The sequence below is a fragment of the Sodiomyces alkalinus genome (genome assembly GCF_003711515.1).
Source record: "Sodiomyces alkalinus F11 unplaced genomic scaffold SODALscaffold_3, whole genome shotgun sequence".
In the NCBI taxonomy this organism is placed as follows: domain Eukaryota; kingdom Fungi; phylum Ascomycota; class Sordariomycetes; order Glomerellales; family Plectosphaerellaceae; genus Sodiomyces; species Sodiomyces alkalinus.
Window position 1 is genome coordinate 376,192 of NW_021167081.1, and position 22,996 is coordinate 399,187.

The following is a 22,996-nucleotide window of genomic DNA, read 5'->3' on the forward strand; positions in this document are numbered from 1 at the left end:
TTTCGTCCTTCTTGATGGGCTGCCTTGAGTGTGCAGTGGTCGATGAGGGATCGAGGCCTTTCGCCGCTGACGGGGTCACTAGGATAATAGCCCCTCCTGCATCGCATAGGGCTCGCATCGTCAGTGCGGACACAGACGAACATGTCCCCAAAGTAGAATAGAATATATTAAACGGACCGGGCCGGAGAAGTCAAAAGACAAGACGACACAACGTACATGGTGGGCTTATAGCGGGCGACGCAGGAGAGGATCATGCGCCACGACTCCCCTTTGCTGGGACATGCTCTGAAAATACCGGCAACGTTGTCGAGCCGCTTCTTCAGCTGAGCTACGAGTAGGATGAGGCCACGTTGACGGATGCCCTCATTCCTTTCCATACTATCCAGCCAGGTCCGCGCACCTGCCAGGTCGAAGTTGGCAAGGTAACCGTGGAAGACAATCGTCGTGAGAGGAGCACCGGTTTTCGCAACTGAGGAAAATTCGGCGTCGACGTGCTCCCACTGTTCGAGAGCCTTTTTGGCATAAAGTGCTGCTACGCGGTTGCTCTGGGAGTGGTCCCAGCTGGCGGCTAAGGCGAGAATGGCGTTGACTTCGGGGGTTGGGGACAACAGTGGCCGGTGAACACATGCTGCCAGGGCGGCTTTCTGGGCTGGTGTAAGGAGATATCAGCAAGGGTTTCAGCAATATGTGTGACGAAAGAGAATGTAACAGTTATAACTTCGGGGCGGGCTAGTTGTCTTTACCTTTCTTGTACTCGCCAGCGTTCAGCGGCCCTTCAAAGGCATACATAACAGCGTCTTTGTATTTGTCGTCGTCAATTTCCGCTTCTTCCGAGTTCTTTTTTACCCTGGAAGGGAGGGTAGCTGGCCCGGATAGTTCAATCTGCTCGACAGCGTTGCCCTTGCCCTTTTCGTCCGGCTTTTCAATGGCGTCCTCGACTTCTGCGGCCTTTTTGGCGGCGTTCTTCTTTTTGGCCTTGTTCTTTTTGTTGCCCATGGTTGATTTTCTTTCCGGCTTTCCTGGTGGTGTTGGTTTGCCTGTGCCGTTTGTGTTCTCGTTGTGGTTGATAGTGGTTGGGTGTTCTCGTTGTGGTTGATAGTGGTTGGAGATGATGAAGAAGGGAAGAAAGGAAGAAAGGAAGGAGGGAAGAAGAAAGCAAAGAACAAGGTACTCCTGATTCACCTTGCTGGCGGGAAAGAAGAACCAACTACAAGATACTTTATTACTTTCTCACCCGTGGACAGAGCCATGTAAGGTTCATGTGATGACGTCCCGTCGAGGGGACAATGACATGATGCTGCCTCGTGAGAAGTAGAAGGTATCTCTCATAACTACCTACCTAGGTATCTAAGGTACCTAAAGGTAAGGCAGGTACTGGTCTCGAAAAGGTATGCCATAAGCCAGAAGAGCTTCATACAGTAGGTGTCCAGAGACCCAATAGGTAAGGAGAAATAATAAAATAAAGAAAAGGAAAGGACAAAAAGAAATGCTCAATCGCTTTATGTGTTTGACCACAGAAGGTTCATCCACCTTCCGACCTCCATAGCTCCCACGACCTCAAGACTGTTCTGGCCGAGCATACTGAGGCTGAGGCTGTCCGTATCGATCGACGGGCGCAAACTTCCACCAGTCCGAATGGACCCAATATACGGTATTGCGGATGATAACCAAGATGATCCAGGGAACAGGGGGGAAGTTCTTCCATAGGCCCCCCTCGAAGGTCACGTCGTGGGACATGAATGCCAACATACCGCCAGCGGCCATACCAGCTTTGCCCTGCAGGTTGGGGTAAGAAGATGTTAGTTAGTCCACCTTCATGAAGGGGGGAAAAGAAAAGAAAAGAAGAAAAGAAAAAAAAAAACGCACCATATTTTGCTGAGCCTCCTCCTCAAAAACCTTAGGAAGGTCCTTCATCTTCTCCAGCCCAAACCGCCGAAGCGCCAAAAGCGTAGGGACCTCATCATGCAGATGCTGCGTCAACGACGGGCCAAACTCATCGATGAGCTCCCGTGCCCTCTGGCCATCAAACGCCACCTCCCCCTTCTGGGACGCCTCCAGGTACGTCTTGAACGCATCGAACCCGTCGTGGAACGCGGCGTGCTGCTCGACGTTCGTCTCCATGAGGCCCGGCTCGCCGGCCATGCGCTCGACGGCGGGGAAGCACATCTCCTCTTCGCCGTCGTGGTGGAGCTGCAGCATCTGGCACCAGGTGAGGGCGTAGTTGAGGAAAGCGGGCACGTCGGCCGCCCGGACGTGGGGGGCTTGTTGGTGGATGCTGTTGAGGCAGCGGATCATGATGTTGTGGACCACGGCCATGGTGGAGGCTAGGTCGTCGAACATGTCGGGCTGGGGCCGGGGGCCGTCAGTGAGCATTCAACCCCCTCATCCTAGGTCATGATGGTCATGAGTGGAAGAGGTTTGGTGGTTCCCGTCAGGCCGGATCGACAGTTACCTTTTGCCCTTCTGGCAGAGCGGCCGTGGGAGTAGAGCAGAGAGCGAAGGGCTTGGAAGCCCATTCGGAGTTGGAAGTCATGGTGAAAATTACTGGGGAGCCCTTCTGAGTACTTGCTGAGGCGATGAGATGGCACTTGGCAGTAGGGACGAGAATGGACGAGAATAGATTTGATGTGGGCTAAGATGATGGGACCAGGGGGAATGGAGGTAAAGGAGGGGACTAAGAGCGACCCGACCGATTAAAAAGGGGTAGAGGAGCAAATAAGCGTAAGCAAACAACGTTGGTGTGGTACGCGAGAACGTCGTACAACGTACTCGTGGTACGCGTACTTGACAACAAAAGGATGGCAGTTGGGCTCAACGGTTGAACCCCATCTCCTGGTCCAAGTGCTCCCTACCTAGGTCCCCACATACAGTCCCGATTCGGAACATAGTGGACGCTAAGCCTTATATTACCTAAGCTGCACGGGTGGCTGAGTGGCTTGGCATGGGGCTTCTGTGTCAGCGGTGTGAGTGCGAGGTGCGAGGTGAGGGAGGTGAGGGAGGTGAGATGAGCCTGAAAGCCCGGATTCTGTGTGGTCTGTGTGTCTAACCGACGGCAGGTGAATGCCGCTGGAAGCGATGTGGGGTAACGGTGTGGGGTTATCCACATGGTCCTCCGTGTTAATCGCACGCCCTGAAACGAAGAGTCGAAGGCGGTCGCGATCGTCAATCAACACGTCACGGAGTAATTGTTCACGACTCAACCTACATCGTACACCAGAATTCATGTGGTCTTGACCCTGTGCTTGGTTTACAAGCACGTACACTATAGCAAGAGCGCACAGCGATTTTCCAACCCTTGAGGGATCGACAGATCTGACGGTAAGGATGTGGGCCGTGGCCCTCGGCCCCTCTCTCGAGTCTCTCTCTCGAGTCTCTCCCTCGAGTCTCTCCCTCGAGTCCCTCCCTCCTCCTTCTCCCCTCCCTGTCTTGTCCGATTCACGGCGGCGCTCAGATACACTTGCCCGATTGGCTTCCCGTTCAGTATTACCCCGCCTCGTTAAGTAGGGCAATACAAACGTACTTCGTACAGATCGGATAGCAATCGGATCTGTGATCTGTCCATCGTGTGGATGTGGCTTGCGCTTGCCTATCAACCGATGCACAACGCACATGAGCCATACGCGCCACCGGGAAGTCGAGTCTGTTCTTCTTTTTCTCATCCGAGTCTCCGTGGACCGTGGCTGGTAAAGTGGGCGAGGGTACCGTTGTACACGATACGCTGCAAGATCGCCAAGTGGTCCGCCCCATGCTGCCGTGCTGGGATGGAAAGACAACGAGTGAGACCCACGACCGGAAGAAAAAAGGAATCCTTCGCTTCAAGTCCTTCATCCCAAGGCGACCTTGCCGCCGCATGGAACAAGCCAGACATGGTGCTTACTAGCACAATACCAATACCACCCTCGCCCCCGTCACACACGTGAGAGCTTAGCAGGGCTCCTATTAAACCCCCCCTTGTCTCGCTGTGGCCGTTCTCCTCCATCTTTACGTTGTATATAGTTGGGGGTGACGGGTCGTTGGTGCAGAGAACAGAAATCGCTCTTGACCGGACGTCTCTCTTTTCGTCTCAGGCCGCAAACCCCTCTTTCTTACAGGTTACTTTTCTCTTTTCTTGTCGTTGGGCTTGTTTTCTTTCATGTTGTTGCCTCGTTCCAACGGCACATCATGTCAGAACCAATTCCTGCCCCCGATCCCTTCGAGATGCCCGGAATGCCCCAGTTTCCGGACCCCATCGATCCCGATGCTCCGGGTCGGGGGCCTCTGATCATGGGTGTCACTTGGACCATGACCATTCTGTGCATCCTCATCATCTCTGCCCGTTTCTATGTCCGTGCCACCGTCGCACGGAAAGTGAGCTCGGACGACTGGTTCATGCTAGCCGCCGTGGTATGTCGTTCTCCAGTTCTTCGTCTCCAACATCCAACACCCAACACCCAACACCCAACACACAGGACCACAGGGCCCAACGGCAACATGTTTCGGTCCTTGGTTGCTACATCAAAGACAATGGAATCGCTAATTGGTCATCGCCACTCCCCTCGAACAGGTCATGCAAATCACTTTCCAAGGATGCATCACCGAAGCATCTCGTTGGGGGCTGGGCAAGCGGGACGCCAACTTGTCGGTCTTTCCACAACTTATCCAGGTGCTCAAGTGGAACTGGATCTCGACAACGCCTTCCATCATGGTCTCCATCCTGGCGAGGGTCTCGGCCAACATCTTGCTCACTCGGCTGTTTGGGACCAAGCCTTGGCTCCGGTGGTTTCTCTGGATCTTCACCGGTCTGCAAGTCGTCGTTTCTAGCGTCCTTATCGTACTCGTTTGGGTCCAGGTCGACCCGGTCGAGGGTCTATGGAACCCTTTCATGGCTGTGAACCGACGGTGGGATCCTCGCATTCAACAGAACACCTCTTACTTGGCGCAATGTATGTTATTCTCTCCCCCCTTTCCTTTTCCCGCTTCCCCTCCAAGAATGACGTACAGCTAAAGCTTCCACAGCCCTCTTCACCTTCTCCGACGTAACCTACGTCCTCTTCCCCGTCATGGTCATCTGGAAGCTCCACATGCCCCTCCGGCGCAAAATCGGCCTCGGCCTCCTCATGGGCCTGTCCCTGATCACCGCCGGCGCCTCCATCATGAAGACCATCACCACCCCGCGCGCCGACACGGGCAACACGCAAGACGCGCAGTACAACGCCAGCCTCGCGGTCCTGTGGTCCGGCATCGAGCAGAGCCTCGTCATCATCATGGGTTCGATCCCGCCGCTGCGCGCCAAGTTCAAGGCGCTCATGGTCGAGCGCTTCGGCTGGTTTGGCACCACCGTCGTCGGCTTCGTCAGCGCCGACCGCACCCGCAACAGCACCCACCACACGCACAAGCAGCAGCGCGGCTCGAAGCGCTTCTCCGGGGGGTCGCAGCAGTCGTTGCGCCGCGGGCTGCATACCGGCGACTGCATGTGGGATTCGAGTGGCTCGGGCGGGCACCGTCATGCGCCGCAGTTGTCGTCGAGTTCGGGGAGCTCGGGGGGCGAGACGCCGCCCATGGACCTGTCGACGGCCGAGATGGGGCAGATTCGGAGGACGGATGAAGTTACTATTACGTTTACGGATCACCCCCGGACAAAATCCTGAGGGCTGTGATTCTGGGGGGGACGCGAGGGAGTAGGGAGTTACAAGTGTGGCTGCACGTGCAGACTGTAGTACATAGATAGATCATAGATGAATCATGCATAGCCTCATGGGTAGACAAGCATAGCGTTTCTTTTTGAATGAATATTACTTCATGTTCTCTTTTGCAGGCCTGAATCTTGGTGGTTTCTCTTAGGTCAATTATTCCCAATTTCCTCGAATTGACCTCACTGCTGTTGGCGTCGTGCGCATTCGGATTATGGCGCTCCGAACGACGGGACCTCAACTAACGCCACAGTTGCGCTGCATACTGCACTGCATTCTCTGCCTGCATGCACACCGCCCGAGGAGAAAAAAAAAGAAAGCGAATGTTGAACAGTTGAAAGGTTAAACGGAGAAGAAATACAATTGAAGCAGAAACAAATAAAATATCAATTGGGGCATATATCCAAGTGGAAAAGACGTCTGGTGTAGATGCATGTGGTCAGGGGTCGGTCCGGCGGTATCACACATTCACACTTACAGGCCGGTCCGCTGTCAGTCCCCCTAACCGTCTACTCAGTCTGCTCATTAGCCGACTGAGGGTTCCGTCGAATTTCCGGTCTTTTTCTTTTCTTTTTTCTTCTTTTTTTTTTTTTCCAATTTTCCAATTTTTCTTCCTTTTTTTCCTCCCCCCTTCTTCCCTACTGGAACAAGTCTCAGACTTGCTTGCATCATTGATCCCTTGAATGGACAATCTGCTGAGGTGCCCTGAGTCCCTGACTCTGACAGGTCTGACCTCCCCACCTCCCTTGGTCAGTCCAACGCCCGGGAATGGCCGGCAAGATTGCAACCGAGTCTGCCGTTCCTACAATGCCAACGAATGCGACAGTCCCCTGATTTTATTGGTGAAGCGCACTTGAACGTGCAGCATCTTACCGGGATCTTACAACTTGCAAGGTACAGCAGCACCTTTAACCCCTCCAGGAAGGCGAATGATGAATCGAATGCTTCGATCATCCCGCGTCGACATGGCAGTTACGAAGAAAAGGAATAATCGTGGTCACTACACGTAGTGGGTTCGGCGCTATAATGGCGTCTGGTGTGATAACAAACCTGGACACGCCAAAAGAAAGACTAGGGATATGATATATCCAACCGAGTTGGAATACCTAAGCCTTTGCCAATCTCAGTGCACGAATTACTCCGTTGTCCATACTCTACATGGATAGACATCCCATCTGACCCCTCTTTACGTAGGACTCGACCTTGACATTGTCGATCAATGGAGAGGGGTTCTAAAAATACAGACAAATGCTACACGTGTAAACGAAAACCGTTGGATTGGCGAGGCGAGCAACGGGTGGCTGGTCGACTACGAGTCTAAGACCCGATATGGCAGGCGGGGCCGAATCGCTCCGTGTTCCGTGCCATCACTAACACCGTAACACGCCTCCCCCTCTGAATGCTACCCAACCCCTCCCCTTCTCCGATTCCTGGAGGAGCCTAGAGGATGTGCAGACCCGATGCCTCTCACTCATTGGATCAAGACTCAGTGATGCTGGAACGTCGAGGGGGGTTCTTGGCCGCCATTGCTACGTCTACGTGCAGCGTCACGCGTGCTCTGTCAACATTATTGGCTTGGTCTCGGTGATCCCATTCCCCCCCGTATTCCCAGCCGAAAAGGCAAGAGAACCAGATAACAGATCAACCTGCCTTTACCGGTTCCTTAGATCGAGAACCAAAGGTACGTGTAAGTAGTGTAACCCGCCATCCCCACCACCCCCACCACCTACATTGTACTCCCACTATCCGTATGTATCCCCACCCCTCCCATGCCTCACCGACTTCCCCTGAACCCCTGAAACCCCTGACCCCTGATGTAGATGAACCGGGAGGCGTCATCTTGGGCGCACGGCCGGCAGAATCCGAACCAGCGACGTGGATGAGATGAATACCTACTCGAGCGTCACTATATAGCTTTCATGTTGAATCAGACACGAAGAGACGTCAAGTTCGACAAGACAAAGTGCATGTGGAAACACGGCTCGGTTCGAATCCGAGTTGAAATCTGCAAATAAGATGCCTCGATCGACTAGTGTCGGCAGTCATAAAAGTTGCACTGGGCTGTGCAGTTTTTACGCCCAGCCATGAACGTAACATGCATCTATTCATAAACAAGTATAGACCTACTTGACTTGCAACTACGAAGCAGCTATATTTCCATCTCCCTGCTGCGTCCCCTCCACATCCCACAGAAACTCCAGAATCCCCAACGCCGACCCCTTCGGCTCAATAACCCGGTTCAACACAAACCTCTTATCCGCCCCCGCGAAGAGCTCCCTCCACTCCCCCACCGTCCTCTCCCGCGCATTAAACACGGCCGCCATATTCAGGTCCGCGGCCCTCAGGTCCTTCTCCCTCCAGAGCGCCACGGCCCCCGGTTCGTCCGGCATGCACGTATCCTGCACCACCACCCTCGCCCCCCTCTTCAGCGCCGGAACCAGTGATGCGAGGATGAGGCGACAGTACTTGTCGGACCAGTTGTGCAGGATCCAGCGGAGGTAGTACACGTCCGCCGCCTCTGCGGTCTGCGGCGCGAAAATGTCGTGCGGCGCGAAGGCGATCCGGCCCTTCAGGTCGCCTGGCACGTCGGCCTCGGCGCCGGCGATGATCTGCGGGATGTCCTGGATCAGGAAGGTGAGGTTGTCAAAGCGCTTGGCGAGGGCCATGGCGACGTGGCCGCGGCCGCCGCCCATGTCGACGACGCGGGTTGGCGTTGTTGTTGTTGTTGTTGTTGTCGTTGTCGTTGTTGTTGTCGGCGTCGTCGTTGCTGCTGCTGTTCTATTTCCCCGAGGCAGGGAGGCCCAGGGGTAGTGGTCTACGATGTATGAGGTGTGGTGGCCGGAGCTGAGGGAGTAGGCCTTCATGGCCCCGGCGAAACGGAGGGCGCGGGACGGCTCGGCGGAGAGGACGCCATAGATGGATTCCGTGGTGTTGTTGGCGAGAGAGTACCCCTGCATTGGGACCAGATAAGCACGATTCAAGTTCACAGAGGGCTGGGCGCATGAGTTTTTTATCTTTACCGTCTCATTTGGTTCTTCCGAATTCGGCCACTTGTGCATCGCGTCGATCGTCTAGACGCATCGCATGTGAGTACATGGAATTCAGACTGGGAACAAATCGCAACCGGAGGAAATGGCTGGGATCCAAAAGACGAACCTTGACAGCTGCGGGCCACATTTCATGGCTCCCGGTGTACTGCCAGTCATTCACATGGGATAATGCGAGCGTCTTGGACACCTTCGTGTGAGCCACCATGCCGGGCTCCGGCTCGCGGAAAATGCGCATCGTCATGGCATGTCGCAGGATGCGCCGAACAGCGGATTCACCGAGGCCCGTGTGCCTTGCGATCTCGGCGAAGGAGATTTGTCCTCCCGCGGGGACGATGCTGGCGATGTTGTGCCGGCTGATTAACTGCATGCTCACGTTGTTGATGTGCTTTGGTTGTACCGTTAGGTTCAATGTCCACATGCACGTGCAATGTCTTTGGGATGGGCGACTGACTCCGCTCTTCTGGAAGAGGAGATCGAGGGGCTCGAGAAGCAAGTCGTAGAGCTCGGACGTGGCGTCGAGGATGGCGTCCTGTGCATCAGAGCCCTCCTTGGGGATGGCGACGGGAGCATCTTCGTCAAAGGAAGGCGAAGGTTGGCCGGCTGCGGTGAGAATCTCGTGAAGCTTTGCCACCGACTCGCTGATGGTCGAAGCGAGTTTGAGAATGCGAGGTTGAGGCTGTGGCGTGTTGGCGCTCATCTTGGGAAATCTCAACTGTCCGTTGTCCGTAGATTATGTCTACAAGTTAACAACCAACTCTACCGCAGTCCGGGTTGTGAAATGAGCTTGAGGTCTTCAAAGTCTTGGTAAAGACTGCGCAAGTAGTGGAAAGATAAAATAAGTAACCTTGATCAATGCACGTGAACGTCAGCTTGATCCCGTCGTACGAACTACGGGCAGCATCATCGTACAAAACCCCTGATCCTCGCTCGCTAAGCTGATAGGGACCAGGGGGTTATAGCTACCTTTTTGGGCCCCTTTAGTGCACGACATCAGGTCGCTCCCCCGTCCCTGTCAGCCCCGCAGTAGAACATCGGTAATCTGGGTCAGTTGCTGCATGAGGCTTTCGGCTTTCCCTAGGGCCGGGTCTTGAGCGGAAGGGGACGAAGGCACGGAGGGGCACGGAGGGGAGCTGCCGGCAACTGTCCTCTGTCCTGCCTGCTTTCGATAAGCCTGGACTAGCCAACCTCCCGGCCTACCAGCACGGCAATTGTAGTGCAGGACTTACCATTGCAGTCTGGTACCAACCATAGCCAGGTCTTCCAACTCGTGTTCCTTTGGTGGGGGGAATACAGAGGACTATAGAGGCTGAGACAAGACTGACAGAGAGTTTCTCCTCGGTAAGTTCCGTCCCCAGGCCCCCAAGTTCTACCGGCTTACAGATACTGGGTGCAGCATTCGTAATTACGGACTTTTTGATTCCCCCAACTAATCATTACAGTACCAACGCCCAGTCTTCCCCCGCAACCCACACTTTTCTTCTCTCTTTCCCCTAACAAACCCCCTGGACTCCCTAGGCTCCCTGGCTCCCTGGCTCCCTGGCTCCCTGGTCCCCTGGACACCAGTGGACCCTGGTCGTCCTCTTCACTGACCTTGTGCGTTATGCCTTGGTTGGCACTTGTTGTCTGTCATATCCGTACCAAGTCGGGCCATCAACTCTAATCAGGATCCAGGTATATCATCCGTCATGATTCACCCCCTGTCTATACTTGTAGGTATTACTTTAGTATCCCATCGTCGTCACCGTGGGGCGGTGGATGTGGGTAAAAAGATGAGCCTGAAGCCTGGGATAGCCCGGTAAAATGTGGACAAACTGCGATGCACCTTTTAGTTGCAACCCTCCCTCGCCGTCCGACTCCCCTGCTAAGAAAAGAACATTAAGATAATCTCTCGGCGCTGCAGATCGAGAGATCATGTGGACGTCTTGAAGCCCTGGTGGGCAGGCTACGAATATGGGTATGATATCTCGTAAACCTCCTGCCTTGAGATTCTTGTCCAGTCTCTCATCCCCTCGATCTAATCTCTCCCCCAGAATCCAATGTTGACCCGACCTCAGCCCCTGACCGTACCCCTACCGAGACAGCCACGGCACACGGTCGACATGGGCATCTCTGAAGCTTTGCAGTATCCTTTATCCACCATCAAAGTGAGACCAGTTCCGGAGGACATCCATGTCCAGGCCTCCGCTTCTCCCCACTACTCCAGAAACGAGAACTGCGCATACACCTGCGTGCAGGACCTCCTTAAGGCCGCTGCCCAGCTACGTCCACAGCGTCGCATCTTGGTCTATCCGCCTGGCAACACATCATCGCCTATTGCCGTCGAGTATGCAAATCTCTACTCACAAGCCAGGGCACTGGTCCCCCTGCTCCAGAGCCTCGATGGCTTTCAAAGGCGTTGTCCGGTTTTGATCCACCTCGACAACCACTGGGACACCTTGCTCTGGTTCTGGGCCGTCCTGCTCTCCAACAGCCTTCCCGTTCTGTCTTCTCCCTTCAGCCAAGACGAGAGCCTTCGACGAAAGCATATTCAGGGCCTTTCCGGTCTCCTAGAGACGCCCCTTTGCATCACCCGAAACAAGTTGTTAGACCTTTTCGGCCAAGATCACGGATTGCGGCTTCACACCGTCGAGCACATGTCTCTTACTCCGTTCCTACGACGCGACTCAACGCCTTCGGTCATACTGGACGTGGTCTCCCACGCCAACACAGATCCTCGGACCCGAAGTCGGACAGACGAGCACGACGCCGGACTAGCGATCCTGATGTTGACTTCCGGCAGCACGGGCAACGCAAAAGCCGTGAGGCTAACCCACGACCAAATCTTCGCCGCCATCCAGGGCAAGGCCTCCGCCCGCCCCCTCGACCCGACGAAACCGTTCCTGAACTGGATCGGCCTCGACCACGTCGCCAGCCTGGTGGAGATTCACCTCCAAGCCATGGCCCTGGGCTTGGACCAAGTCCACGTCCACGCCGCCGACGTCGTGTCTTCGCCGTCCGTCTTCCTCGACCTCCTGACGCGCCACCGGGTTTCGCGGTCGTTCGCGCCGAATTTCTTCCTCGCGAAACTGGTCTCCACCGTACGCTCTTCTCCCGGAGACGGGACTTGTACGTGGGACCTGAGGAGTCTTGGCATCCTGGCGTCTGGTGGTGAAGCCAACGACGTCGAGGTCTGCGTGGCGGCGTCGGAGTTGTTTGCGAAGTACGGCGCCGGGAGGGATGTCATTACCCCCGGGTTCGGCATGACTGAGACTTGCGCCGGGGCTATCTACAACCTCGACTGCCCTGCGTACGACGTCAAGAACGGCCGGTCGTTTGCTTCCCTCGGCAAGTGCGTCAATGGGATTGAGATGCGGGTCATGCTCCCTTCTGGCGAAAGGTCGGGGCTGTTCCGTCATGCTGCGCCGGATGAGCCTGGGGACCTCGAAGTCCGCGGGAAGATCGTCTTCGATGGTTATTATAGAAATACGGAGGCCACTTCGGAGGCGTTCACCCCGGATGGCTGGTTCCGGACGGGTGACCGGGCTACCATCGACTCGGACGGCAACCTCCATCTCCTGGGGAGAGTCAAGGACGTCATGAACGTCAACGGCGTGAAGATGAGCTCCGCGGATGTGCAAACGGCAATTGAGGATGCACTGGCTGGGATCGGGAAAGTCCATGTCGCCTTGGTCGTCAGCTTCCCCTCGCGAGACTCAAAGGCGTACACCGAGCAGGTCACGGTGGCCTACATCCCCCATCAGTGGCCGCCAGAGCCAGAAGACGTGGCCAGGATCCATCATGCCGTCGCAGAAGCATGCATCGTCTGCACCGGATCCCGTCCCGCCGTTTTCGGCGTCCGAGATCAATCCAGCCTACCCGTGTCGGCGCTCGGGAAGATCTCGAGGGCGAAGATGCGGGTGCTCTACGAAAAAGGGGCTTTTCAGGACGAGGTCGACTTCCACAATGCCGCGCTGGAGCAGCAGAGATGGAAGAATCTGACGATGCCCACAAATGAATTAGAGGCGACCCTTTTGATGGATCTGGCCGACGTTCTTGGTGTCAATACCAGTCACATTGGCGTCGAGACGCCCATGTACGATATGGGGTTTACTTCCATGGACCTAGTCCGCCTCAAACACCGGCTCGACAAGCGCTTCGCCACGAGCATCCCTGTCGTCACTCTGATGAAGAACCCTACCGTCCGGGCGCTCGCGACAGCTCTTTCTTCCCAACATGAAGTCAGCCCTGCCATCAGCCAAAAGTCGTCATCACCCGATTCACCCCCCTACGACCCCGTCGTGACCTTCCGACCCGACGGTTCCAAGACCCCCCTCTGGCTCATCCACCCAGGCGTAGGCGAGGTCCTCGTCTTCATCGGCCTCGCCCAACACCTCGCGGACGACGACCGTCCCATCTACGCGCTCCGCGCGCGGGGGTTCGAGCCAGGCCACGCCCCCTTCTCCACCATCGACCAAGTCGTCGACGCCTACCGCGCCGCCATCCTCCAACGGCAGCCGCAGGGACCCTACGCGATAGCGGGCTACAGCTACGGCACGATGCTCGCCTTCGAGGTCGCCAAACGTCTGGAGAAGGAAAACGGCGCGACGATCCAGTTCCTGGGGAGCTTCAACCTCCCGCCGCACATCAAGCCGCGCATGCGCCAGCTGAACTGGAACATGTGTCTCCTCCACCTCGCCTACTTTCTGGGTCTCGTGTCCGAGGCCTACGCGGATAGCATCGAGGACGGCTTCCGCGCGCTCCCCCGCGAGGAGGCCATGCCCGCCGTCCTCGGCATAGCGGATAAGCAGCGCTTGCTGGGGCTCGGGTTGGACAGAGATGCGCTGGCGGGGTGGGCTACGCTGGCTTTCGGGTTGCAGAGCATGGCGGTGGATTACGAGCCGTCGGGGTTGGTGGAGTCGATGGATGTTTTTCATGCTACGCCGCTCAAGGTTGCTGCGCGGTCGAGGGAGGATTGGATTCACAACCATTTGAGCAAGTGGAGGGATTTCTGCAGGACGGATGTGAGGTTTCATGCTGTTGGGGGAGCGCATTATACCATGATCGGACCGGACCATGTTGGGTGTTTTGCTGCGACGCTGAAAGAGGCCTTGAGAAGTAGGGGGCTGTAATGGAAATTCAGCGGCTCAGGGGCTCGGGGGCTCAGGGGCTCGGGGGCTTTCTGTGGGGTCATCATACGGCGTTCAGGGGGCGATGGGACAATAGCTTAGCGGTATCTGTTGTTTTGTTTCTTTTCTATCCTATTTTCTATTCTCTATTTTTTTCTCCGTATCTCTTCTTCGTGATAAAGATTCCAGTGTCGCTAATATGATATGGTTCTTGTCAATCAATGTCCTTCAACAACGAACTTTCGTAAAGTCCAGGAGTGCATGTGGGATAAACAACCAGCGCTCTCTCTCCACAGGGCACCCCTCAGGGCCCTCGCTGTGCTACAGGCACCCACCTACTATAATTAGGCACATCTAACACTAATCTTACCGAGACCGCTACCGCCCACGTCACCTTACTTTACCCTCACGGCGTTTTCCGTCCGGCTCCAGACAATCGGGTCCTGGGTTCTTCACGCATCAGTGTCAAGGATGGTGATTAGTCGACTAACCCCAGGGACGTCTAGATCAGGTCTTAGACGTCCTGGCCCCATCGGACATGGAGGCTACTGTACGAAGAATAGGTCTTCAGGGGGACCGGGGTAAGCTGTTTGAGATAACATATCATGAGGTACCGGTATCATACCGACTGGACGGGACTCCAAACCCCTCTCAGTATTATGCCTAAACAGCACTTGGCGGCGCTAACTTCCCGGCGGACATTCCACTTCTGGCAAGGGCAGTGCCCCGTAGTGGCCCCCAAGTCCGCTACTCATCGGGGAGGGGTAACAAGAGCCAGGGGCCAACAGCATCACCTAAGCCCCTTTCAAGCTCTCCCCGCCGGCAGTCCGGGATGTAGCATCAGGGAGAAGAGATGGCTATGAAGACGTCTTGATGCCACGACAGTGACGACACTACATCAACGCCCGCCCACCTTTCTCGATAATCTTCACCTCAAGCCACCCTTGTCCCTTTCTCCCTCTCCTGCACCTAAATAGTCACCAGCTTGACGTCTAGTCTCTGTTTCACAGTGCAACGTACATATCACATCATCCTGTATAATAAACCTGAGAGAGTCGGACTTGAACACAATCACTTTACATTCAAGTTGTGCCAACACAGTCCACCACATTCACATCATGGAGACAGTACTGGCCTCCATTAGACAGCTCGCGGCCAACGCCAACGAGGCTGCCCGTCGGCAACTCATCACCACACTACACGAGATAGCCTACTCTTTAGAGGATGCCAACGACACCGTGCATCGTTATGGCTACTTGGTGAGGACTTCCTCTTTACCTATGTGTTCCGAACTTCCCAGATTTGCTGACCATCTCCTCTTCTAGCATCTTCAAACCGCAGCTGTGAAAACCGGCTTCGATCTCGGACTCTTCCGGTTCATCAGCGCATCGGAGGGACCCGTCACCGTGAGCCAGATTGCGGACAAGACGGGAGCTGACCCGTTGTTTCTGAGTATGAGTCCAATGTTCCCCCAGCCCTCACTTCATGTTTCATTGAACGGTGCGGCCGTCGCAGTCACCGGATTCCCTCAAACCTGCATGTGCCTTCTCCTAGACTGACCTGTGGCCTGTCCCCTCTCAGGCCGATTTCTGAGCTACCTAGCTTCTACTGGCGCCGTCAAGGAAGTCGCAAAAGATGAGTTCGCCGCCAACAACGTCACCAAGAATCTCGCCGAGAAGGTCACCGAGGCCGGCGTCTCCCACTGGTAAGTCAAGACCGCCAACTTGCCTTACTCCCTAAAACCAGACGTCCCAGCCTAACTACTCCATGTCTTCTCCTCTCCGTCCATTGCTAGTTTCGAAACCATTGGCCCGCAATACCAAGCCATCCCCGCCTTCCTGAAAAAGACCAACTACAAAAACCCCAGCGACGAGATGCACACCGTCTTCCAAGACGCCTGGAAGACAGACAAGCACGCCTTCGCCTGGTTCACCGACCACCCAGGACAACTCGACTACTTCAACGACTACATGGCCTTCCGCCGCGAGCCCGCCCTCTCCTGGCTCACCGTCTACCCCGTCGAGCAGGAGACGCAGAACTGGGACGGCACGCGGCCCGTCTACGTCAACGTCGGCGGCGGCATCGGCCACCAGTGCGCCCAGTTCAAGGAAAAATACCCGCACATCCCCGGCCCCGTCATCCTGCAGGACCTCCCGCACTCGATCGCCAAAGCACTCCCGACCCCCGGGGTCGAGAACACGGCGCACAACTTCTTCGAGCCGCAGCCCGTCCGCGGGGCCAAGTTCTACTTTGCGCGCGGCGTGCTGCATAACCACCCGGACCACAAGGTGAGGGTCCTGCTGGGGAACATCAAGTCGGCTATGGCGCCCGATTCCGTGATCCTGCTGGATGAGATGGTGTTGCCGGAGACGGGGGTCAATTCGTACGCTGCTGCTATGGACTTGACCATGATGTCGGCCTTTGCGTCCATGGAGCGGTCGGAGGCGCAGTGGCGGACGATTATTGAGGATGTGGGGTTGAAGTTGGTGAAGACGTATCCGTATAACCCGGTCAGCTATGAGAGTGTCATGGACATTCGGCTCCCCTAGACTGCGTGTATGGCAGGGAAGGTCGAGGACAAACAAGGCGGCTTCTCATGAGATTACCGCGGGTAGAAACGGCGGACGTTTCAATATTGCGTGGTATTGTGTATACATAGCATTCATGTTATTAGCATAGTCTAGTCCTCGGTGGTCACTGGTCATTTACACCCATTGATTCAACTCTCAGCAGAGAGTCGAGTTGTTTGGCCCTCCTAGGACACTCCGTCATGCGTATAACCCTATCCCGAGAAGCCTTGCCCATGGATCCTGCACAAGACTACTTCTCTAGACGCCACCACCCCCTGAACGCCTTACATGACCATCTATGGATATCAGCCAACATAAAGATACGAGTGAACAGATCGACATGTAACCCAGAACAATACAGTCTCCCAAGCCACCTGTCGGTGTATAGACAGAAATCTCATCACGTACTTCCCAGGAAAAGGCCCGGTTCAACCACTATCTGAATCATCCAAGCCCATGCCCATATGCGCCTTGATGAGCTCATCCAGTCTACGACTCTCCGGATCCTGCGTGATAGAAGTAACAGACACCGGCCAATCGGCCCGCACCTGCTTTATCAACGTCTCCATCCCCTTATCTCCATAGTCGAGCATGGCGCTTTGCTGCAGGAGGCGCGCATCGTCCGGGGGCAAAGCATGGTGCAGGACGCGCAGCACGGCCGCGGCGAGGAGGAAGTTTCGACCCTGTTCGTGCAAACCTCTGGCGCAAAGGACGAACGTGCCCCACGCGGCGTCGCGGGATGGGGGCGGCAGGTTGGGGAGAGACAGGCGCCGGAGCATGGTGAGGGCGACTTGGGAAAGGACGTAGAGGAGGAAAGGGGAGTAGCATTCGAAGCCGTGGCGGCGGTAGAAGAGGTGTACGAGCGTCTCTACGCAGACTTCGGAGTGCATGACGATGTCTTCCGGATCGGGGAATCCCGGGTGCTGGTCTCTTACGGCCCCGACTCCGATGAGGGACCTGAAGAGGATCATGAGAATGGTATGGTATTGCATGCTGGTCGTTCGTTAGCAGGTGCACCACCTACTCTTATGCAGAAAGCCTCCGCAGGAAGAAGACGAAGCAAGGCGCAAAGAGTTAGCGACTTACTGCATTAGGAGATGAGTTGGTAGGACAATATGGTGTGCCGTGAGAGGTTCAGGAAGCCGGTCATACCAGTCTGTGAGTTGCGCATGGAATTCGACAGCCTGGTCCACCGTCAGACATGCGTTGCCGCACGACGTGAAGACCGCCCGTGCGATTTCGTTCATGATGAGCCTGATCTCCGCATTGGCAACGCAGGTAGGGCCAAGGTATAATGGCACCAGGCCTTGACCGAGCGGATACTTGACGTGAATTTCTCCGTAGAATCTCTTCGCCTCATCTCCCTCCGGTAGGGGATCCCGTGGTGCGGTGTCAAGGTACGGTTGTCTGAGGAAGTGAAACTGGAAGAATCTATCACATGCGTGTGGTGTGTCAGCGGGCTCTGATCATGTTTGCAGTTTTGAACTCATCCCCCCACCCCCCAGGGACACCAGTTACGCACCCTTGCAATGTATAGAGAGCCCAGGCAGTTTGTAATTTCACCTCTCGCGTTTTTCGGTCCGTCATCTGCAGGTGGGGGGTGGAAAATAGTCCCTTCCGCTTGGCGAGTTCGATGGATTGGAGCATATATGTGTTTCCGAGCTTGTCGATCCCATTCACGTAGAATGTGATGGCTAGGATGCAACCTGCCTGCATGGTGGTTATCCTGGCCCGGTCACTTTCGAGTTCCCAGAGTCTACGGGCCTCGTTAAGGAACTGGTAGCCAGGATTTCGGGGGTTCCAAAACTCGGAACGGTGCTCGATGGTAGCAAGTGCGTGCTGCTACTCGCATCAGTATTGGAGTTAAAAGTGCTAGTATATAGCCCTGTGTTCGGCGGGGAACAAGTTGAGACAAGAAAGGCCAGTCTGGGTTGGAAGTCGCCGGCACTGGCACTTACACAAGCATTGGCCAAGGTAGAGTTGATCAAGAGAGATGAGCAAAAGCGATCCTGTCCCGCGACCATATCATCCAGCATGTGATCTCTGTGGAAAGGGCTGAAGAAGGGGTACTCTTGTAGAAAATACAGCTTGAGAAGCTTTCGGAGGAAAAAGTTGTCGGAATGTACCGACGTCCATCGCGCGACGTCGGCAGAGTCGATTCGATGGTCTACCATCTCCGCGGCGCTAAAGGGAGTGTGGTAGGCGGCTGTCCATTCCGGCACTGCGTCTTGGCCCTCGGGGCGACTCGGTTCTCCCTGTTCAGTGGATACAACACCATCCATGCTGTCCACCCCCGCCTCTGGTCTCGGTTCTGTCGTTGTGCTGGAGCCCTTGGGTCCTAGGCCGAAGGTCGACTTGAACAGTGTAGACTCCACGTACGGATTTCGGGGATAGTCGAAGAGAAACGAAATATCAAACTTGTACGGTAACTCGTACTGCATGTGGAGGTTGGGTCGGAGGGAGAGCTGTAGGAGGAGGTCGCCATCGCGGACTTGGCGGAGCACGGCTTCGGCGCCCGCGCCGGTGCGGATGCAGTCGAAGATGTCTGTAGCCTGGTGTAGCGGCCAGGTTTGAATCAGGTAGTAAAGCTGTTCGTATGCCTGATTACGGGTTCGAATCTCCCCGAGCTGCCGTTTCCGCGCTTGCCCGTGTGTTTCGGCTACTGTCGTGTCGTAGTGACAGTCTAGACTCCTTATTCGGCATTGGGAACATTTCGGGCGCTCGGCGGAGCACTGGCTATGAGGGGAAGTAGGGAAGAAGTGGGAAGCAGTTAGCTAATGACCGGGATCGGACATTCAAGGGATGCGAGAAATGCGAGAATATAGAGATTCTAAATTGCCTGGAATTGCCCATTGGATATGAGATGGAAGGATTCTGAATCACGGGAGAAAGATCATGAACCGTACCTTTGTCCGTCGCAGTCTGCAGTTCTGGCATGCCGCGTATGTCTTCTTCCCTGGCATAGAAGACGACGAAGTCGAGGAAGTAGACCGGTTGGACTCGGCCGTTGATGTTGATGTCGATATCCCTGAGTGCACGTGACCTGGCTGTGTCTGAGGTTGGGGTAAGAGAGGCCGCAATGGTCGGTTCGGGGCAGTATTCCTAGCCTCCATTCTGAGCCGCAAAAGTTCGAAGGTGGAGTGTGTGACTGTGAGTCTGTATGTGGGTGGGTAGAGTGCATACCTTGTAGTGAAAATTCGCGAGAATCGTGAGATGTGGCTCAGGTTCTGACGTAGACAGGCATAGACGCAAGATGCCGTGGATCATGTCTCATTACAGTCATTACGTACATTACGTACCGATGAGATAGGTAGTGAGATAGGCGGCCAAGGGACTTCTTAGTCAGCATAACATCCACTCTCGTGCTCCACTCTTCCAGTTTCGGCGGAGGTTGACGTCACTCTTTCCTCTTATCTTGGAAGTCACCGTTGGCACGGGCCAAAAGAAGAGAGTACCTCACCACAGCTTGAGACTTACGTGTAGAATGGAAGCCACCTCCAAGGTTCTTGCAAGTTGGAACCAAGTTTAAAAAGACTGTCCCAAGCAATTACCTACCCAAACAAGGGGGCGAAGAAAGTATATTCAGTCTTAGAAGAGATAGAACCCAGATTTCTCTCAAGTCCTTCCTCAAATGAATGCGAGTTCGCACTCATTAGTCATGCTCCGGGTGGAGCAAGTAGCTTTACCCAACCCACGTGTCGCCCGGGCGGGTCTCCACTTCCCGGGCCGGGGTCCCTGTCAGTACTTTGTACTCCCGCCGATTGGAGATACCTAACTGGGCGGCTTCGAGAAGACGAACGACGTGACGATATGTTGGGACTTCAAAGATGAAATTACTTGCCCGTAGGTCAAACCTACCAGTCCACAGTTGAATATTAGTAAGTCAAAAAGTTCAAACCCAGTTGAGTTAATAGGAAAGCTTCACCGAGAACATCAGCCGAGGCCACTGAAGAACCGGCGATCACGGAGCGGGCTCTTCCGAGAACAAACACGTGGACTGTTGATAACGATCAGCTACGAACCCGATGACAAGGCACGTTTGCTTGGTGGAACAATCGCGGCCTACGAAGTGAAGCCTAGTGCGGTAGGAGAAGGTCCAGTATTCGCGAATCACACCGAGGTGCGTGGCCTTGATGCGGCGTGGAAGCTGTTAATCCGGTAATAACGGTCGGGCAGACGCTCCGCCCGGCCCTGAAATTCGCTACTTGATACAACTTCGTACAAATGGCGGCCTCATCACAGCACGGAACCCAGCCAAGGGATCGGCAGTCAACATGACTCGGAACGGAACCAAGGTCCTGGATCGGCACTTCACCCCTACGTATTCGGAACTCATATGGGACGGCGGGTCTTTCGGTAATTCGAAACAGCCACTTGGAGTTCAACAAAGCCGGCCTCGCCACTGTCCTTTGCAGGAATAGTAATCTACATGGTCGTATTTCCCGCCCGATGCCTACGGGAGCCGTTTCATGCTGCGCGTCTTCCCCGCGGGGTACCCTCCAGCCCTCCGGCAGTGCGTAACCGGGTAAAATGCGTCGAGTGGTGCAAGTTGCAGCTGACCATTGGTGCGCGTTTCCAGGATAATATAGTGTACATAAACATCGGCCATGCTGCTCAAGTTGGCAAAGATCAGTAGTTCATGTAGGAACAAGAAGACCGAAACCTGCAATCCAAGCCCGGGTTGTCGCTTCACAAGGAACATGAAGGGCAGGGTGTCGACGATCCAAATCAAGGAGATTCATGATAGGGGCGCGTAGCTAGCTCTTGATAATACACGCAGGCCATGTCGTCAGTTTTCCAAGACGTCGTGCGTCGTGAGAAGAAAGGCAAGTCGGCATTGAAACGACGCTTCATCTCACGGGTATTAATAGAGCTTCCATTCCGCAAAGTACGGAGAGAATCTTTACAAGTCTGAAGGCTAAGGCTTTGGTTGACCACATCATTGACAAAAACACGAAGCAACGAGACAAAACCACCTCCTCGGCGCTCATATCACGATGCGGACCTCTTCCGTTGTTGCCCTGACACTGGCGTCCCTGGCGTCGCTGGTCTCAGGCCTGCCCTCTCTTCTAGCCGCCCGCCAGACTGAATTCTCAGACTATCTCTTCGTCTACGTACGTCGTCTCCTAAAGCCAAAGGCTCCACAGACGCACGGTAACTCCACTACCATGTTTGACCATTATTGACGCACCATGTATTCACAGTTCACCGGCGAAGGCACCGAAAACGGCGAGCAGGTCTACATGTCCGTCAGCAACAACAACGACCCCGGCTCCTGGACCGCAGTAAACGGCGGCCAACCCGTCCTGGTCAGCAACGTCGGCGAGACGGGCGTCCGCGACCCTACCATCATCCGCAGCCCCGACGGCTCGACCTTCTACGTGATCGCCACCGACCTCTGGGTGTACCCGCGCGGCTGGGACGTCGGCGACGACTACACGACCAACGGGTCCAAGAACATCGTCGTCTGGGAGTCCAACGACCTGGTCAACTGGTCCGAGGGCCGCCTCGCCCACGTGTCCCCCGACAACGCAGGCATGACCTGGGCACCGGACGTCATCTGGCATCCCGAGCAGGGCCAGTACATGGTTTACTGGACCACGAACCTCATCGGCGAGGGGTGGTTCATTATGCGGTCCTTCACGAGCGACTTCCAGACCTTCTCCCCCGCTGAGATATACCTTACTGGCGCTGGCATGGACTGCACTATCGGCCATGATGCTGCGGGCGGCTTGTACCAACGTATCTGCAAGAACGGCGCCGATGAGCTTATTGAGCAGGCCAGCGCTCCGTCCCTCGACGGTCCTTGGAATGTTGTTACCGGTGGTATTGGTTCTGGCACCATCCCCGCCGGTGAGGGACCGCTTATGTTCCCAGACAACAACGACGCTAGCAAGGTAAACTCAACTGGGACTTCAGCATATGGTTCCCTCCGTTTCCTGTGGTTGGGAGACTGACGAGATGTAGTGGCACTTGTTCATTGACGACTTCACCCGCGGCGCTGGTTACGTCCCCTTCGAGACCAACAACATTGCCTCGGGCCAGTGGTCGCCTTCGTCGCTCTCGATTGGTCCCGGATACCGACACGGATATGTTATTGGAATGTGAGTACTTCCCAGAGACTCATGTTCTTTCTGACCTTTTTTTTTTTTCTTTCGTTGTTGTTACAGTTGGCTAACTCTTATAAAGTACTGCCGAGGAGCGGGCTGCTCTCGTCGGTTAAACGTAGTGTCGGAGTTGATTGTTTGAGGACCGCCGTTGAAATGATTATAGCGCAATGGTGGGAATAGCTCGTATATAGCGTCATTCCGCCGAGAGTATCAGAAACACATATCGTGTTCTGCGAAGTATCATGTATGCTGAAGTACATAAAAGAACAATATATTCGACTATTTCAAAAGCGAAACATGAACTGCCGCCCTTGACTTTGCTGTGTCTTGAACGTGAGGATCTGATTCTCCGCCCGTGGGTGAAAACTGCATGTCCAGCTCAACTCATCTACCCCTGAGAAAGATCCCAATTCAATGTATTTAAACGTAACTTCTTTTGGGGGAACACCTAATGTCACCTCTTGGCTTGAAGTCTTGTGTTGACTTCAAGTT

At 55.1% G+C, this 22,996-nt stretch overlaps 7 protein-coding genes across 7 annotated transcripts; 4 read left to right on the forward strand and 3 right to left on the reverse strand.

Moving 5' to 3' along the window:
* Nucleotides 1–1,276: 1,276 nt before the first annotated feature.
* SODALDRAFT_133994 (hemerythrin HHE cation binding domain-containing protein) lies at nucleotides 1,277–2,624 on the reverse strand. Its single transcript, XM_028606727.1, has 3 exons — nucleotides 2,453–2,624; nucleotides 1,867–2,387; nucleotides 1,277–1,776 (listed from the first exon to the last, which is right to left on the reverse strand). The coding sequence occupies exons 2-3, from the start codon at nucleotides 2,371–2,373 to the stop codon at nucleotides 1,558–1,560; spliced, it is 726 nt and encodes a 241-aa protein (XP_028467399.1). The 5' UTR covers nucleotides 2,374–2,387; nucleotides 2,453–2,624; the 3' UTR covers nucleotides 1,277–1,557.
* A 1,402-nt stretch (nucleotides 2,625–4,026) lies between these two features.
* On the forward strand, nucleotides 4,027–6,070 carry SODALDRAFT_331707 (hypothetical protein). The gene is made up of 3 exons (XM_028611516.1): nucleotides 4,027–4,383; nucleotides 4,544–4,922; nucleotides 4,996–6,070. Exons 1-3 carry the CDS (start codon nucleotides 4,162–4,164, stop codon nucleotides 5,625–5,627), a joined length of 1,233 nt encoding a protein of 410 aa, XP_028467400.1. The 5' UTR covers nucleotides 4,027–4,161; the 3' UTR covers nucleotides 5,628–6,070.
* Nucleotides 6,071–7,760: 1,690 nt separating this feature from the next.
* Nucleotides 7,761–9,490, reverse strand: SODALDRAFT_331709 (sterigmatocystin 8-O-methyltransferase). Its single transcript, XM_028611517.1, has 4 exons — nucleotides 9,171–9,490; nucleotides 8,826–9,104; nucleotides 8,690–8,740; nucleotides 7,761–8,620 (listed from the first exon to the last, which is right to left on the reverse strand). The coding sequence occupies exons 1-4, from the start codon at nucleotides 9,414–9,416 to the stop codon at nucleotides 7,808–7,810; spliced, it is 1,389 nt and encodes a 462-aa protein (XP_028467401.1). The 5' UTR covers nucleotides 9,417–9,490; the 3' UTR covers nucleotides 7,761–7,807.
* Nucleotides 9,491–10,747: 1,257 nt separating this feature from the next.
* On the forward strand, nucleotides 10,748–13,942 carry SODALDRAFT_331711 (acetyl-CoA synthetase-like protein). Its single transcript, XM_028611518.1, has one exon. It carries the CDS (start codon nucleotides 10,819–10,821, stop codon nucleotides 13,825–13,827), a length of 3,009 nt encoding a protein of 1,002 aa, XP_028467402.1. The 5' UTR covers nucleotides 10,748–10,818; the 3' UTR covers nucleotides 13,828–13,942.
* A 793-nt stretch (nucleotides 13,943–14,735) lies between these two features.
* On the forward strand, nucleotides 14,736–16,616 carry SODALDRAFT_292996 (S-adenosyl-L-methionine-dependent methyltransferase). Its single transcript, XM_028608707.1, has 4 exons — nucleotides 14,736–15,083; nucleotides 15,150–15,276; nucleotides 15,406–15,529; nucleotides 15,620–16,616. The coding sequence occupies exons 1-4, from the start codon at nucleotides 14,943–14,945 to the stop codon at nucleotides 16,371–16,373; spliced, it is 1,146 nt and encodes a 381-aa protein (XP_028467403.1). The 5' UTR covers nucleotides 14,736–14,942; the 3' UTR covers nucleotides 16,374–16,616.
* Nucleotides 16,617–16,967: 351 nt separating this feature from the next.
* SODALDRAFT_349782 (hypothetical protein) lies at nucleotides 16,968–19,661 on the reverse strand (the record flags this gene model as incomplete). Its single annotated transcript, XM_028613436.1, has 7 exons — nucleotides 16,968–16,996; nucleotides 17,092–17,387; nucleotides 17,481–17,825; nucleotides 17,917–18,233; nucleotides 18,353–19,056; nucleotides 19,301–19,496; nucleotides 19,578–19,661. 7 exons carry the CDS (start codon nucleotides 19,659–19,661, stop codon nucleotides 16,968–16,970), a joined length of 1,971 nt encoding a protein of 656 aa, XP_028467404.1.
* Nucleotides 19,662–21,586: 1,925 nt separating this feature from the next.
* SODALDRAFT_339088 (Arabinanase/levansucrase/invertase) lies at nucleotides 21,587–22,502 on the forward strand (the record flags this gene model as incomplete). Its single annotated transcript, XM_028612828.1, has 2 exons — nucleotides 21,587–22,291; nucleotides 22,362–22,502. 2 exons carry the CDS (start codon nucleotides 21,587–21,589, stop codon nucleotides 22,500–22,502), a joined length of 846 nt encoding a protein of 281 aa, XP_028467405.1.
* Nucleotides 22,503–22,996: the final 494 nt, after the last annotated feature.

Coding starts and splice junctions, on each gene's coding strand:
- SODALDRAFT_133994 (XM_028606727.1), bottom strand. CDS start 2,373: ATGCTCACTGACGGCCCCCGGCCCCAGCCCGACATGTTCGACGACCTA. Junction 1,777..1,866: donor AGGAGGCTCAGCAAAATATG/GTGCGTTTTTTT, acceptor CCCAACCTGCAG/GGCAAAGCTGGTATGGCCGC.
- SODALDRAFT_331707 (XM_028611516.1), top strand. CDS start 4,162: ATGTCAGAACCAATTCCTGCCCCCGATCCCTTCGAGATGCCCGGAATG. Junction 4,384..4,543: donor GGTTCATGCTAGCCGCCGTG/GTATGTCGTTCT, acceptor CCCCTCGAACAG/GTCATGCAAATCACTTTCCA. Junction 4,923..4,995: donor CACCTCTTACTTGGCGCAAT/GTATGTTATTCT, acceptor AAGCTTCCACAG/CCCTCTTCACCTTCTCCGAC.
- SODALDRAFT_331709 (XM_028611517.1), bottom strand. CDS start 9,416: ATGAGCGCCAACACGCCACAGCCTCAACCTCGCATTCTCAAACTCGCT. Junction 8,741..8,825: donor TGTGGCCCGCAGCTGTCAAG/GTTCGTCTTTTG, acceptor CGATGCGTCTAG/ACGATCGACGCGATGCACAA. Junction 8,621..8,689: donor CGGAAGAACCAAATGAGACG/GTAAAGATAAAA, acceptor GTCCCAATGCAG/GGGTACTCTCTCGCCAACAA.
- SODALDRAFT_331711 (XM_028611518.1), top strand. CDS start 10,819: ATGGGCATCTCTGAAGCTTTGCAGTATCCTTTATCCACCATCAAAGTG.
- SODALDRAFT_292996 (XM_028608707.1), top strand. CDS start 14,943: ATGGAGACAGTACTGGCCTCCATTAGACAGCTCGCGGCCAACGCCAAC. Junction 15,084..15,149: donor TGCATCGTTATGGCTACTTG/GTGAGGACTTCC, acceptor CTCCTCTTCTAG/CATCTTCAAACCGCAGCTGT. Junction 15,530..15,619: donor GAGGCCGGCGTCTCCCACTG/GTAAGTCAAGAC, acceptor GTCCATTGCTAG/TTTCGAAACCATTGGCCCGC.